The sequence below is a fragment of the Equus przewalskii genome, chromosome 13 (assembly GCF_037783145.1).
Source record: "Equus przewalskii isolate Varuska chromosome 13, EquPr2, whole genome shotgun sequence".
Classification (NCBI taxonomy): domain Eukaryota; kingdom Metazoa; phylum Chordata; class Mammalia; order Perissodactyla; family Equidae; genus Equus; species Equus przewalskii.
This window is the reverse complement of record NC_091843.1, coordinates 11522257-11535298: the sequence shown is the minus strand read 5'-3', so window position 1 is coordinate 11535298 and position 13042 is coordinate 11522257. Positions and strand designations below refer to the sequence as shown.

The 13042-nt window shown below is 48.4% G+C and overlaps 1 protein-coding gene across 3 annotated transcripts in view; it reads left to right on the top strand.

The window, feature by feature from the left end:
• Positions 1 to 12708, top strand: part of WWC1 (WW and C2 domain containing 1) — a 156837-nt gene extending 144129 nt beyond the window's left edge. For all 3 annotated transcript variants that reach the window (XM_070569059.1, XM_070569061.1, XM_070569060.1), the window contains exons 20-23: positions 5159 to 5251; positions 8274 to 8507; positions 10837 to 10958; positions 11939 to 12708. In XM_070569059.1, the coding sequence (XP_070425160.1) occupies positions 5159 to 5251; positions 8274 to 8507; positions 10837 to 10958; positions 11939 to 12005 (516 nt within the window). In that variant the 3' untranslated portion in view covers positions 12006 to 12708. The remainder of the gene's footprint in view (positions 1 to 5158; positions 5252 to 8273; positions 8508 to 10836; positions 10959 to 11938) is intronic.
• The last annotated feature ends 334 nt before the right edge of the window (positions 12709 to 13042 follow it).

Below are 13042 nucleotides of genomic sequence, written 5' to 3'. Positions count from 1 at the left end.
ACAGCATGACTTGATGAGCGGTGTGTAGGTCTGCACCTGGGATCCGAACCTGTGAACCTTGGGCTGCTGAAGCAGAGCATGTGAACTTAACCACTATGCCACCAAGCCAGCCCCCAGGATGGTTTTCTCAACTTCTCCTTATTTATCATTTGTGTCTCTGTTCTGATTTTTTGTTTAGTGGTTGCTGTGAGGTCTGTATAAAAGATCTCACAGATGATATAGACCACTTTCTGATAGCCTCTTATCTCCTTAATCTAAGCAGATTCCATCCCTTTCCCCTTCCCCATCTCAGTTATTATTTTCACAACTTATTGTTTTGTGTTGTGAGTTTGTGATTAAAATGAAGTGATTATAGTTATTTTTGATGCTTTCCTTCCTTTTATTTTTAATGTTATAACTGTTTGCTAAACCTGTTCTGATAGACAGCTGCAATTTTCTCATTTTGTCTGTCTATTTATCTCCTTGTCAGGGCTTTGTAAGCCCTTTCTTTTTTTTTTCAGATATGAGAGTCTTGATCGTTTCTTGTAGGGGAGGTTGTGTGGTGATGAACTCCCTCAGCTTTTGTTTATTTGGGAAAGTTTTTATTTCCCCATCGTATCTGAAGAGTGGTTTTGCTGGATAGGGTATTCTTGGCTAAAAGTTTTTGTCTTTCAGTATTTCGAATATATCGTTCCACTCTCTCCTAGCCTGTAGAGTTTCTGCTGAGAAGTCTGCTGAAAGCCTGTTAGGGGTTTCTTTGAAGGTTATTTTCTTCTGCCTTGCTGCCCCTAGCATTTTTTCTTTGTCATTGACTTTTGCCAGTTTTACTCTTCTATGCCTTGGAGAGAGTCTTTTTACACTGATTAATTAGGAGTTCTGTCACCTTCATTTACATGTAATTCCAGCTTATTCTCCAGGTTTGGGAGGTTCTCAGCTATTATTTCTTTGAACAAGCTCTCTGCTCCTTTCTCTCTCTATTTTCCCTTTGGAATACCTATAATCGTTATATTGCATTTCCTAATTGAGTTGGGTATATCTCACAGAATTTCTTAATTTCTTTTTAGTCCTAGTTCTCTCCTCCTCTCCCTGAAGCATTCCTATATTTCTGTCCTCTGAATTACTGATTCTCTCCCCCATAACATCAGCTGTTTTATCGTTTCAATCTCTTGTGAAGAATTCCCTCTGCTCATTAATCATTTTCTTGAGTTCATTGAACTATCTTTCTGAGTTTTCTTGTAACTCACTGAGTTTCTTTATGATAACTATTTTGAATTCTCTGTCATTTAGGTTGTACGTTTCTCTGACTTCAGGATTGGTTTCTGGGTGCTTGTCACTTTCCTTCTGGTATAGAGTATTAACATATTTCTTACTGCTGTTTGATGGGGTGGACTTTTGCCATTGCATAGTGGTAGTATCTGGTCACAGATTCCACCTGCTACCACTGTGGGAGGCAGGAGCTGTGTTTTCTGAGCCTGACACAACCCCTGGCCTTTGTACCCATCTGTTGGAAGCTGTACCAATAGGACTCTGCATCTGGCCGCCACTGCTTTACACACATAGGTGCAGACACTCTGGCGGGGATCCTCTGCCCTGGCCGACCAACTGAGCTGATGCAGCAGGCACAGTGTCAGGGAGTGGGGTGCCTAATTTCCTGCTCATTCTCCCTTTCTGCACTCCCTGGCTGCCCACCTGGGCTGCTTGGCTTGGTGAGGGTGCACCCGCGATTGCTTAGCTGCTTTGGTGTGGAGCATTTCTGCGAGCTAGGAGGCAATTCACTTTCCTCGTGGAGTCACACATCAGCTGCCATGTGAAGTTAGTCGCAGGGTTTTTTAAATTTGGATTTATTACTAATATTGAAAGCTTAGGTAAGACAATTAAAATTTAAATGGTGAGATTTCACATAAAATTCCAGTTTCTCTTGAGAGGGGGACATTTGGTACCATGGGCCACACAGTCTCTCATGGCAACAAGTGGCTGGAGCTGAGCACTGGGGGCAGCTGCCCAGACATGATTGGTAGGGAAGGGTCTTTCAAGTTCACGCTGGTCTCTGCTTGGCCTTCTACCTATTTTGGTTGCTGACCTGCTCTTGCAGGCTCCGCTGGAGTTTGGATGCCCTGCAGTAGGCCATTGGTCTCTGATACCCTTACCTTGCTATCCATTTAGTCTACCCTTCCTCCGCTAGCCCATTTCCTTCATTCTACTGTGAATGGAGAGTTTGAGGACTTACAGAGTCTGAGGGGTCGTGCTGGTTGCTGGGGCTACAGAACCAGACCCTATTCCCGACCTTCCTCAGGGAGTGGCGCATATAAGACATGTGCATGCCTTACCTGAGTCCTGGGCCCAAGTGATGTCAGCATCCTTCCTTATCCTCCAGTATACAGAACCATTGAACAGTAACTAGAAGCATAAACAGAACCTTCCTGCCACATGTTCCAGTAAGTTGTCACAGAAGGAGAAGTCTGTGGAACCTGCCCTACATCGTCACCCATCACCATCACCCTACAACCATCAGAAAGAGGTTCCTGATATCTAATATTCAGTATCCAAAGCTTACAATTATAAGACTGAGTAGAGAAGCTAACTTCTTCATAACATGAAAATATCAGTAATTTACTGGCTACTTATCACGTTAAATTCCCAACAAAAACATTCCCTATAGTCCCTCCCAGAAATAACATAAACCCCTCCCTGCTGTGTCAAGTCTGTAGCTAATCCTCTGAGCTGGTAGGCTTCTGAAAAGACAATGCAAGTACAAGCACCTTGGCTGCGTATCTTTCAAAAGGTACAGTGTTTCCTGAAGTCACTGGATGTGATTTTGATGTTGGGGAATTCCTGAATCACAGGTGTAGAATCCTGCGGTTAAGCCAGCTCACAGCTGGAGAAGAGGAAAATCCAATCAGTGTTTCAAATGTGAATGATTTGAAGGATTTAGAAAAGCCCTTAGGATAACAGATAAAACCCTCTGTTTTTGGCAAAATTACTGCGTTTATGAACGTGCAGTGGAAATCAAAGACAAAGTGAAGAATGTCACCTGTCAGAAAAATCACACCAACAGAAATTAGTGTTTAATTAATTCTTTTTCATCAGGATTATAATGCAGTTGTAGTTTTGTTAAATGGAAGATATAAAATATAAAGTGTAAAGCGTTTCTCTTTTCCAACTAAAGACAAACTCCCCCCCCCCAATATTTACTATAAAATTCTGGTCTCTGGTTTAAGTGAATTCACTTTAAGTGGCCCTTTGCCAAGAATGGCATCCTCGAGTAACATGGAGCTCCAGTCCCAGTTATTAAGCATCTGTAACATGCCTAGCACTACACTGAGCCTGTCCCATATTTTATTATCTGAACCAGCTTCCAACCCTGTAAGACTGCAAATTAAGAAATTCCCAGTCGGGACCAGCCCGGTGGTGCAGCGGTTAAGTGCCCACATTCTGCTTCGGCGGCCGGGGGTTTGCTGGTTCGGATCCCGATGTGGACATGGCACTGCTTGGCACGCCATGCAGTGGTAGGCGTCCCACATATAAAGTAGAGGAAGATGGGCATGGATGTTAGCTCAGGGCCAGTCTTCCTCAGCAAAAAGAGGAGGATTGGAAGCAGATGTTAGCTCAGGGCTAGTCTTCCTCAAAAAAAGAAAAAAGAAAAGAAAAAGTTAAGTTCAAGGACATATTGTAGCTTTCACTGCTCTTTTGTAACGTGGCCTTTATAACACATAAACAACTATGACTTAAGGATCCATTGTCCTGATACATATTTCTTGTTGGTATGACACATATACTGCAAGTGCTACCTTTGGGTTGAAACAATGTAGGATAAACCCCCCTTCTGTTATGATATCCAACCAGTCATTTTGTATAAATCCACCCAAGTCAAGATGGCCCACCCTCCATCTGTGTATTAGTTTCATCTCTGAGCCTTTTGCACATCCTGGGGGCCAGGAGAGGGTGTGGCCCTGGAGTCAAACAGACTGGCCTTGAGCTCTTGTTCGGATACTTACCAGCTGCACGACTTGTAAAAGCATGCCAATCTCTCTGGGGCTCTGATCCCTCCTTTAGGATTGTTTAAGGATTAAATGAAACTGTCGATAAAGCACATGGCAAAGAGTGGGTGCTCCGTCCTCATGGTTGTTTTTATTGTGACTATTATTCTATTTCTGGTTCTGGTTGAGACTCTGCCTAGCACAGTAGCTGTTTTATCGGTTAGGTCCCTGGGTTGCAGTGTTCATCAACATAGTGGGACTATTAATATCACTACCACTAGTAATTGTTAATAACCACAAAAATGACAACACAAACAGCTTCTCAGGAGAGACCTGCAGCAGTGAGCTGCCAGCTGCCGGAGCAGGCTCTGTAATGTCGGCTTGTGATGATCCCACCAACTTGGAAACATGACTCGAGAAAGAAGCCCCCACCCCACACCTGCCTCCTAGATGTGCTGTCATCCCAGCCTTCCTCTCGGGCCCCCTCTGGGGGGGCACTCATTCTCAGTAGAAGAGCAGCCCTCCTTGACCACAGCCCTGAGCTCTGGCCGTGGAGGGGGAGTGGCAGCCTTCTGGAGAGGGCAGAAATAGCTAAGTGACTGAAGGGGTTCCGAGGAGGGGAGAGCTGTGATCAGCGCAGCCCTCACAGACTCTGTGTGCCGCATCTTCCCCAAGGATGCGGTCCCTGAGGCTTTGCCCTTGGGCTGCTTTTTTATATATCAGTCTTGACAGTGGCTCCACTTGAGCCATAAAGGCCGGCTCTCAGCAACAGGGAAGAGTTGATGCAAATAGGCCTTAGCATAGTAGGCCAAGGGGGCTGTCACACTGTCTATTGTCAGCCCTGCTGTGCAGCTATCAGCTCATCAACCTTGGGCAAGTTTCGTAATCCCTAAGCCTCTGTCTCCTCATTTATAAAATGGTGATGCTCCTATCCCATGGGGTTGTAGGAGGGATTACATGAGATATGACATGTGTAGCATGCATGGCAGTAAGTGGGCATTCAGTGAATGTTGACCTAGAAAGAAAAAGAAGGTCATCCCGGAACCTGCCTCCTGCAGCCCTCAGGGAACGGGAACTCGGTGTCTGCATGAGGAGAGGAAGGACTGAGCTGAGCGGGCAGACCCCGCCACCCTCCTGGCCCCAGTGTGCCTTCCAAATGTAATCGGACCTTCATTAACCCCCCCACGACTTTTCTCTTGCAGTTGAATCGGAGTGACAGTGACAGCTCCACACTGTCCAAGAAGCCACCTTTTGTTCGAAATTCCTTGGAGCGGCGCAGCGTCCGGATGAAGCGGGTAAGCGAGTCTCCTCAAAGCTCTTTGTATGCCTGCTCCAGCCTCGTTTCCCCAGGCCCTGTGTCCCACACACATCCCCCTATGTCTGACCATTTCTTCGCAGCCTTGGGTTTGAAGAAAGTCACTCTTGCAAGTGTGATGCTATTAACAAAGGGAAGTTTGTGAACTGTAAGGCCTGTGGAGACACCGGGGAAGGTGCCGAAGGGTGAATGTAACAGTATTATCAGGACAAATAGGTTCGATCAGGACTACACATACTTGGCCTTCTCTTCCTGGGTAGAAATCACAGTCGCTAAGAACTGACGAACCCAGGACGTCACAGTCACCAATGGGAGCCTGCCTCACGCAAGATTCTGCTCAGCGTAGTGTCCAGCTGGCTGACCAGTTAAAGGTTCTGACCGCCTGGCTGGCTGGCGGAGGAGCCGGGCGCCCCTGAGCACCGCCCGGCAGCAGGGAGCAGCAAATGAGCTGCTCAGTCCAGCTGGAAACACACTGGGAAGAGGCTGCCCATAGGGAAATCCTGCCTTTCCTTATGGAGACTTGGCTGAGGGGTCAGGGTGGGTGGCGTTAGGCAAAGGACCGGCTCCTGATGGGGACTTTTACCAGTCAGGGCTGCAGGAGACGCAGGCGTCCCTCCCCACTCTGGGCCTTCAACAAAGACTTTACGGCAGTTCTGATGTGTGTGCAGAACCCGAAGACGCAGGAGCCAGAATGTCAGAAACTGAAGCGGGGAGAGAGAGAGTGAGCAGAGTGGAAGAGAATGCTCAGGGAAAGGAGAGGGTGCCGACAGCCCAGGCAGAGGAAGGCTCTCCGCCTCTCCCACAGACCCACTGCCGACAGCCAGAATCAGGAGTTGGTCCTTTGCCTATCAACATCCCTCTCACAAGTCTCCAGAAGGAACTGGAGAGAGCAGGAGAAAGCAATGCAGAGAGGGTGCACAGGAAAGGGAGAGTGCACCGGCTGTGGGAGAATAAGGACTTGGCCTCAAGGTGACAGTAACAACTGACTGCCCACTCTGGGTTCCCTACCCCACGCCTGTCTGCTGTAGCTGCCTGGTGCTGCAGAGTCTCCTGGGCAGCTTGTCAAGGATGCAGATTCCCAGGCCATACTCCCAGACAGTCTAATGCAGGCAGCTGGGGTAGGGCCCTGGAAACTGGATTTTAACAAGCGCCTCAGAAGATTCTGGAGCAAGTGTTCCGTGGTCCACTCCTGGAGAATGCCACTGTGGAAGCTCCTCCTTGGTCCCCCTGCATGTCCTACAACTTCCTGCCAAGGCAAGCCCCGCAGAAGCTTCCCTGTCTTCACCTCCTCCTCCCCTTAGTCATGTGGATGCCTTACTGAGGGGGCCCTTGATGGTGGCACTGAGCTCGTGTTTCCCTCAGGTCCTAACTATGTCCTGAGGCACAGGAGAGTCCAGAGGCTGGGCCAGGGCCCTTGGGCTCTGCAGTCCTCTTGTAGTCTCGGTCTGAGCTCTGCCTTTCTCTGCTTCAGCCCATCCAGGCGAGTTTCTCAGATTGGACATTGGTGAGAGCAAAGTAAAAAAATCTTCACCGTTTCTCTGAGAACTTGAGCCACATGGGTGACCCAGCTGGATTTCCTGCCCCTGCTCATTTATAAGCACAGAGTAGACAGTGGTCGCCCTAGAGGAGCGTTATAGAACTTCTGCGCTGAGCTGTTTCAATTCCTAAAAGTATGCTTTGCCAGCCTTGAGTGAGGATAGATCTCATAGCAATGTTTTACATACCATTCACAAATTCCTTTGCTGGTCATTGTGTGTGTTTTCTATGGCTACATAACAAAGTTCCAGAAACTGAGCAGCTTAAAACAATACAAATTCATTCTCTCAGAGTTTCCACGAGTCCGAAGTTCAAGCACAAGTTAGCTGGATCCTCTGCTCAAGGTCTCACTCGGCTGAAGGCTAGGTGTTGACTGACTACATCTTCTTCTTGAGGTTTGAGGAGAGAAAGATTGCTTCCAGGTTCCCTCAGGTCATTGGCAGAATTCATTTTCTTGCATTTTCTTGCTGAGCTGCAGGCCAGAGCCTATTCACAGCTCCTGGAGGTCATTCTCAGGTCCTTGCCATGTGGCCCTCTCCACAACATGCATTGCTTCTTCAAGGCCAGCATGAGATCTCTCTCCAGGATGGGCCCAGTTCATCTTTAAGGGCTCACCTGATTAGGTCAGGCTCACCCAGGATAATTTCCCTAGGTTTATATCTTGCTGGCTTAACAACCTCTGTGTAAAGACATTGCCTTTTTTCCAAGTAGCTCAGCCAGAGTACCAGAACTGAGTATTATTGGCAGGCCTTAGATAACTTACCCCTGAAGCAATCACTGAGATTCTGATTGGCCAGGTTCAGGTCACATTCCTATCCCTGAAGCCCCACACGAACCACAGGGCTTGAGCCTGCAGGAGGAGAGGATCCTGAAGGGAAGCTGAGGGCGCTGTTACTGTAAGACTAGGGAACTGGATGCTGGACAAGCAGAAAAATAGCTGTCCATTACAGGAACACAAAGTCAAGAAGACATGACTTCTGCCCTCAGAGGGAACAGACTTGCAGTGAGGAAGTAACTTCAGAGCAGGATAGAGACAAGGATCCATTAACTGAGAGTTGAGGGCACTGGGAATCAGGAGTGCCGACAGTGTAGGGAGTGAGTGGGTGGGGTCTGGACCCAACTGCCTGGGTGAAATCTCGGCTTTACACTTACAATCAGCGTGACTTAACCTCGGGGAACCTCATCTGTGCAAATGAGAACAGTTGGGGCCTCATAAGGCTGTGGAAATGAACTGAGGTAGTGGAAGTAGCGCGCTCAGCACCGTGCCTGGGACGTAAAAATGCGCAATAACACAAGCTGTAGACGTGGGAGGAATCAAGACAGGCTCTGCGGGGAGGGCGAGCCCCATTTTCGAAGGCGTGGAAGCGAATGAGCAAAGGAGGATGTTTGAGGTTCAGAGGAGGGGATCGTGTGGGCTCCCTGGAGGCGGCTGTAATAACGGGTCAATGCCATCCTCACCTCCGCAGCCTTCGTCCGTCAAATCCGTGCGCGCCGAGCGCCTGATGCGCACCTCGCTGGACCTCGAGTTAGATCTGCAGGCGACCAGGACCTGGCACAGTCAGCTGACTCAGGAGATCTCAGTGCTGAAGGAGTTCAAGGAGCAGCTCGAACAAGCCAAGAGCCATGGGGAGAAGGAGCTGCCGCAATGGTTGCGCGAGGACGAGCGCTTCCGCCTGCTGCTGAGGATGCTGGAGAAGCGGGTGAGTGAGGCGTGAAAGGCTCTGAGGCGGCCGGCTCAGCCTTTGGAGTGGGCAGGGGAGGGAGAGAGGTGGGCGCCTGTTTGACTGGGTCCTCCAGTCCTGTTCCCAGAAATCCCCTTGCCCAGTAAACTTTAATCCGTGATCTGGCCACCAGGCCCCTTTGTTGCATTTCTGTTTTGATGTGTGCAAGCCGTTATCATTACACGTTTATTCATCCGTGCAGTCGTTCAGCAAACATGTTGGGTACCTGATCTGTGCTGCGGCACACACAAAGGAAATGGAGAACACCGAGCTGCCCCAGTGCCTGCCCCGGGGGTCCCACAGAGTAGGCATCTCCCAGGGGAGAGGAGCTGACCATGGCAGGGCTCTGTACTGACCAAGACACCTGGAGTATACGCCTGCTCCCGTCTCTGCCCTAGGATAGTGAATCTGACGGATTTCAGGGTTACTCAAGAAAAAAGGTGTGACCACAAAACGGCAGTGTTTGGGTGGTGCTGTTTTCACAAGTTACATGCCCAGGAAGTCCCTCATAGCATGAGGCCTCCCAAAAGCCACTACCTAGAGGGGAGGAGGGCAAGGGAAGTCCCAGGGGAGAGGGAGTTGGGGGTGGGGGGGGGGGGCTATGCTTCTACATGAGGTCACTCAGCACTATGAGGGGTCTGGGTCAGAGAGCTCCAGAGCAGCAGCAGCTTGGGGTCTTTTATTGCCAGGGGTTCGTCGTCTCTACGGCTGGTGGATATTGGGTGCAGCTTCACGGAGTGTGCAGAGCAGGCAGGTTCTATATGGCTAGAAATATGCTCATTTGAGCTATATTTAGAACAACTTGGGGCCGGCCAGTGTCTGAGTGGTTGAGTTTGCGCACTGTGCTTCGGCAGCCCAGGGTTTCACTGGTTCGAATCCTGGGCGCAGACATGGCACTGCTCATTAGGCCATGCTGGGGCGGCATCCCACATGCCACAACTGGAAGGACCCACAACTAAAAATACATAACTATGTACCGGGGGGCTTTGGGAGAAAAAAATAAAATTTTTAAAATAACTGGATGAGTAAAAATTTGACCTTGGCCCCAGTGGGCTGTTAGCTGACAGGTCCCAGACTGCCGTGAAGAAGTAAATAGCACAGGGCCGATACACAGACGCCATCTTTGACTCCTTTCTATAATACCTGTCCCTCGCAGATTGCCACACATGGCAGTAATGACAGACCTTTGCCGGTTCTGTCTGCACACAGCCAGACAGTGCAGCCAGCACCACACAGAGGGTGCCAGCCTGGAGTGTTGGGAGGGCCATCAGCTGGAGCCCCAGTTCTCAGTGCAGGTGGTGATGCCTTAGGGCGGGCAAATGGTGCTTAGGTCAGGATGAATGTTGGATCTTCAAATTGACTTTGGCAGTTCAGAAATTGCAGAAATCTTCCTTTCTAGTTTATTATTTACACCCTGTATTCTTATAACAGGGATTCTTATAACAGGGATATAAACAGCATTATGGGAAAGTAGAAAATTAGAGAAAGTTTTAAGGAAAAGAAGGAAATAAATTTATCCCTAACCTAGTTGTGGTTGTCTGTTTACATTTATCTTTGAGCTTCCTGGTAGCCAAGGCAAAAAGAGGTAAGAAAACAAGTGCATATGTGCCCTGCCTTAAGAAAACACAAGCTAAGAAAACCTGACCTTTCAAATAGTAAAAATGTAGGACATCTATAACTGCCTGATAATGACCTTCTACGAAATAGCCGTTTAAATAATGGCTTCATAGACCAAAATTCTTAGTTCAGTGTTTTCAAGTCTATGGTACATGGATATTTTAGGGCTCTCTGTGGTTTCTTCTCAAAAGATAGGTTTACATCAGGAGGAAGGGGTGTAATGTACCTAATGCCCTTGAGCATGACTTGGCATTGTGTTTCTACCACTTTTTAATTGTTTGACATTGAAGAAATTTCTTAACTTGCCTGAGCCTCAGTTTCCTCATCTGTAAAATAGAGGTAATTGTAAAACCTACTTTCCTAGGTGGCCCTGAGGACTAGATGAGGTGGCACACGTTTCTCCAGGCAGCCCTCATCTCCTTACTTCCGAGAGGTCCACACGGGTGTTCGGTTCCCTGGCACCGAAAACCTGCCCACTCTGACAGAGGATGGGGATCACTTCCCCTCCTCATTCTGAATAAAACGATCCTTCAGTGGAACAGGAAGAGTGAGGGTACCTGTTCTGTGACCTCAGACCTTTGGTCTACAATAGACTCCTCAGTTGTGCCAGAAGGTTCTCCTTGGTTGACCCATTTCTAGAGGCCCTAAGGACTCTCCACAGCCTCACAGCATTGCTTGCTTTGCCCTCTAGATGGACCGAGCAGAGCACAAGGGTGAGCTTCAGACAGACAAGATGATGAGGGCGGCCGCCAAGGATGTGCACAGGCTTCGAGGCCAGAGCTGTAAGGAGCCCCCAGAAGTGCAGTCTTTCAGGTAAGTGATGGGCACCTGGCCAGCCCCCTTTTCCCTTTCACGCCCAGCCTCCCCAGCCTCAGTCGTCTTTTCTCAGTCCTACTGCTCCCCGTCCCCTGCTCCCTTCTCTAGCAGAGCACCAGCTCTCCCTGTAACAGATGTGCATCCTCTGCCAAGCCGTCCCTGGCGGGGTGTGTGTGCAGTGCTTTCCCTCAGCTGTCTTTATCAGTCCCCACACAACTCGAGCTAATTTGTTAGATCCTCTTGTTTAATGAATGAGCCACCTGCTCCGGCCTTTCCTCTTAGTGTTTCCATCACCGGTAATTGAGGAGGATTGGCTGAATGATAAATAAGCCTGGGGGTGATGGATGCTCTCGCCAGGCCTCCCTAGCTCTGCCTGCTGCCTGCCAGGATCCCAGGGAGGCGCTTTCTAGTTGTGCTGGACCCAGGCATGTCACAGGAGGGCCCCAAATGCCATTTGGCCTGGGCCTCCCATTCACAGAGGATCTTGCCTTTAGACTTGAGATAGCCTCTCTGATAAGGTACTCATGGTTGTGTATGTGCTAAGAAACATTGGTGGCATATAAACATTTAAAACAGACTGTAATTTGTATAACCATGTTTGGACATCTCAATTTTTAACCAATTGAAAATCTGAAACAAGCACTGGAAGTAGCCCGAGGGCCCTTTTAAACTCGGAGAGGCCCTTGATCTGAAATGAAGGTGGCTGGCCCTGCTGATGTCCCCTAAAGCAGTGGTTCTCCGCCAGGGATGGTGTGGGCCCCACGGGGACATTGGCAATGTCTGGGGACATTTTTGGTTGTCACAACTGGAAAGAGGGTTGGGGGAACTGCTAGTGACGTCTGGTAGGTGGAGGCCAGGGATGCTGTGCGACATCCCACAGCGCACAGGACAGCCCCACAGTAAGGAATGATCCTGCCCCTCACATCCGCAAAGTGAGATCAGAAAACCCTGCTCTAAAGGGCTGGCCTCTTTTATAGGGAGAAGATGGCATTTTTCACCCGGCCTCGGATGAATGTCCCAGCCCTCTCTGCAGACGACGTCTAATCGCCAGAAAAGTATTTCCTTTGTTCCACTGACCACGCTGTGAACATAGACTGTGGCTAAAGTTATTTCTGTGGTGTTATATGAAGGTATTGAGCACACACACAGGTCCTCCAGTGTGCTCGTTGGTTTGAAGACGAACAGATTTTTTTAGTTTGGGTTCTATTATTATTAAAAACAAAAAACAACAAAAAAAAAAACAAAAAACCAGCATTAAATGACAAGATTGTATAGTTTGTATATTTAGGAATGTATTTTTGAGAAAGAAAATTTAAATGAACTACAGCAGTGTTAAGTTGCTGCTCTTCTTAAAATTTAGTTTTTTGTTTTTTTTTTTTTGTACAGCTCTACCTTCTAGAGGTTTCACTGCAATAAGAAGTAATGTTTTGGGGATGGTAATCCTAAAAGGACGTCCTATAGATGTCACAGCACAGCTGACCTTTCCTACTTAACATATTTTGTACAATATTAAAAAAAAATGCACAGGAACCATTTGGGGGATTCTGAGGTGCCTCCGTGAATCTTCATGAGCTGTGATGTGTTGTATGTGGCCGCCTGACATGGAGCGGGCAGCGCAGAGCTGGCTGAGCAGCCCAGCCCGTGCTGGTCTCAGATGCCCAGTGAAGCCACTGAAGCGAGTGAGGGAGGGCTATGGCAAACTCCTTTCAGTTTTATCTCCATCAATAAAGTGGCCTTTCTGAACAAATTTCCTCTCTCTCTCTTTTTCCTCCACCCCTCACTTCATCTGTGTTCCCCTGGTTTTTGATTCTCCCCTTCCCTATCATTTTCTCCCCACCCATCCCTAGTCCAGGTGACGTTTTTTGCCTTCGCCCTCCCCTCCACTCATCGGCTCATTAGATGAAAATGACTGCTCAGCTGGGGCTGTTGCAGACAACGGGAATTCAGCCTTTAATAAGTAAAATCTCTTCCTCCTTCCTTTCTCTGACATCATCCTGTGTAACTTTCTTCTGCGTATGTTGCACTGCCAACCACATCAGAATCATTTGCAGCAGCTTGTTAAATAAAGGACTCCTGGACCC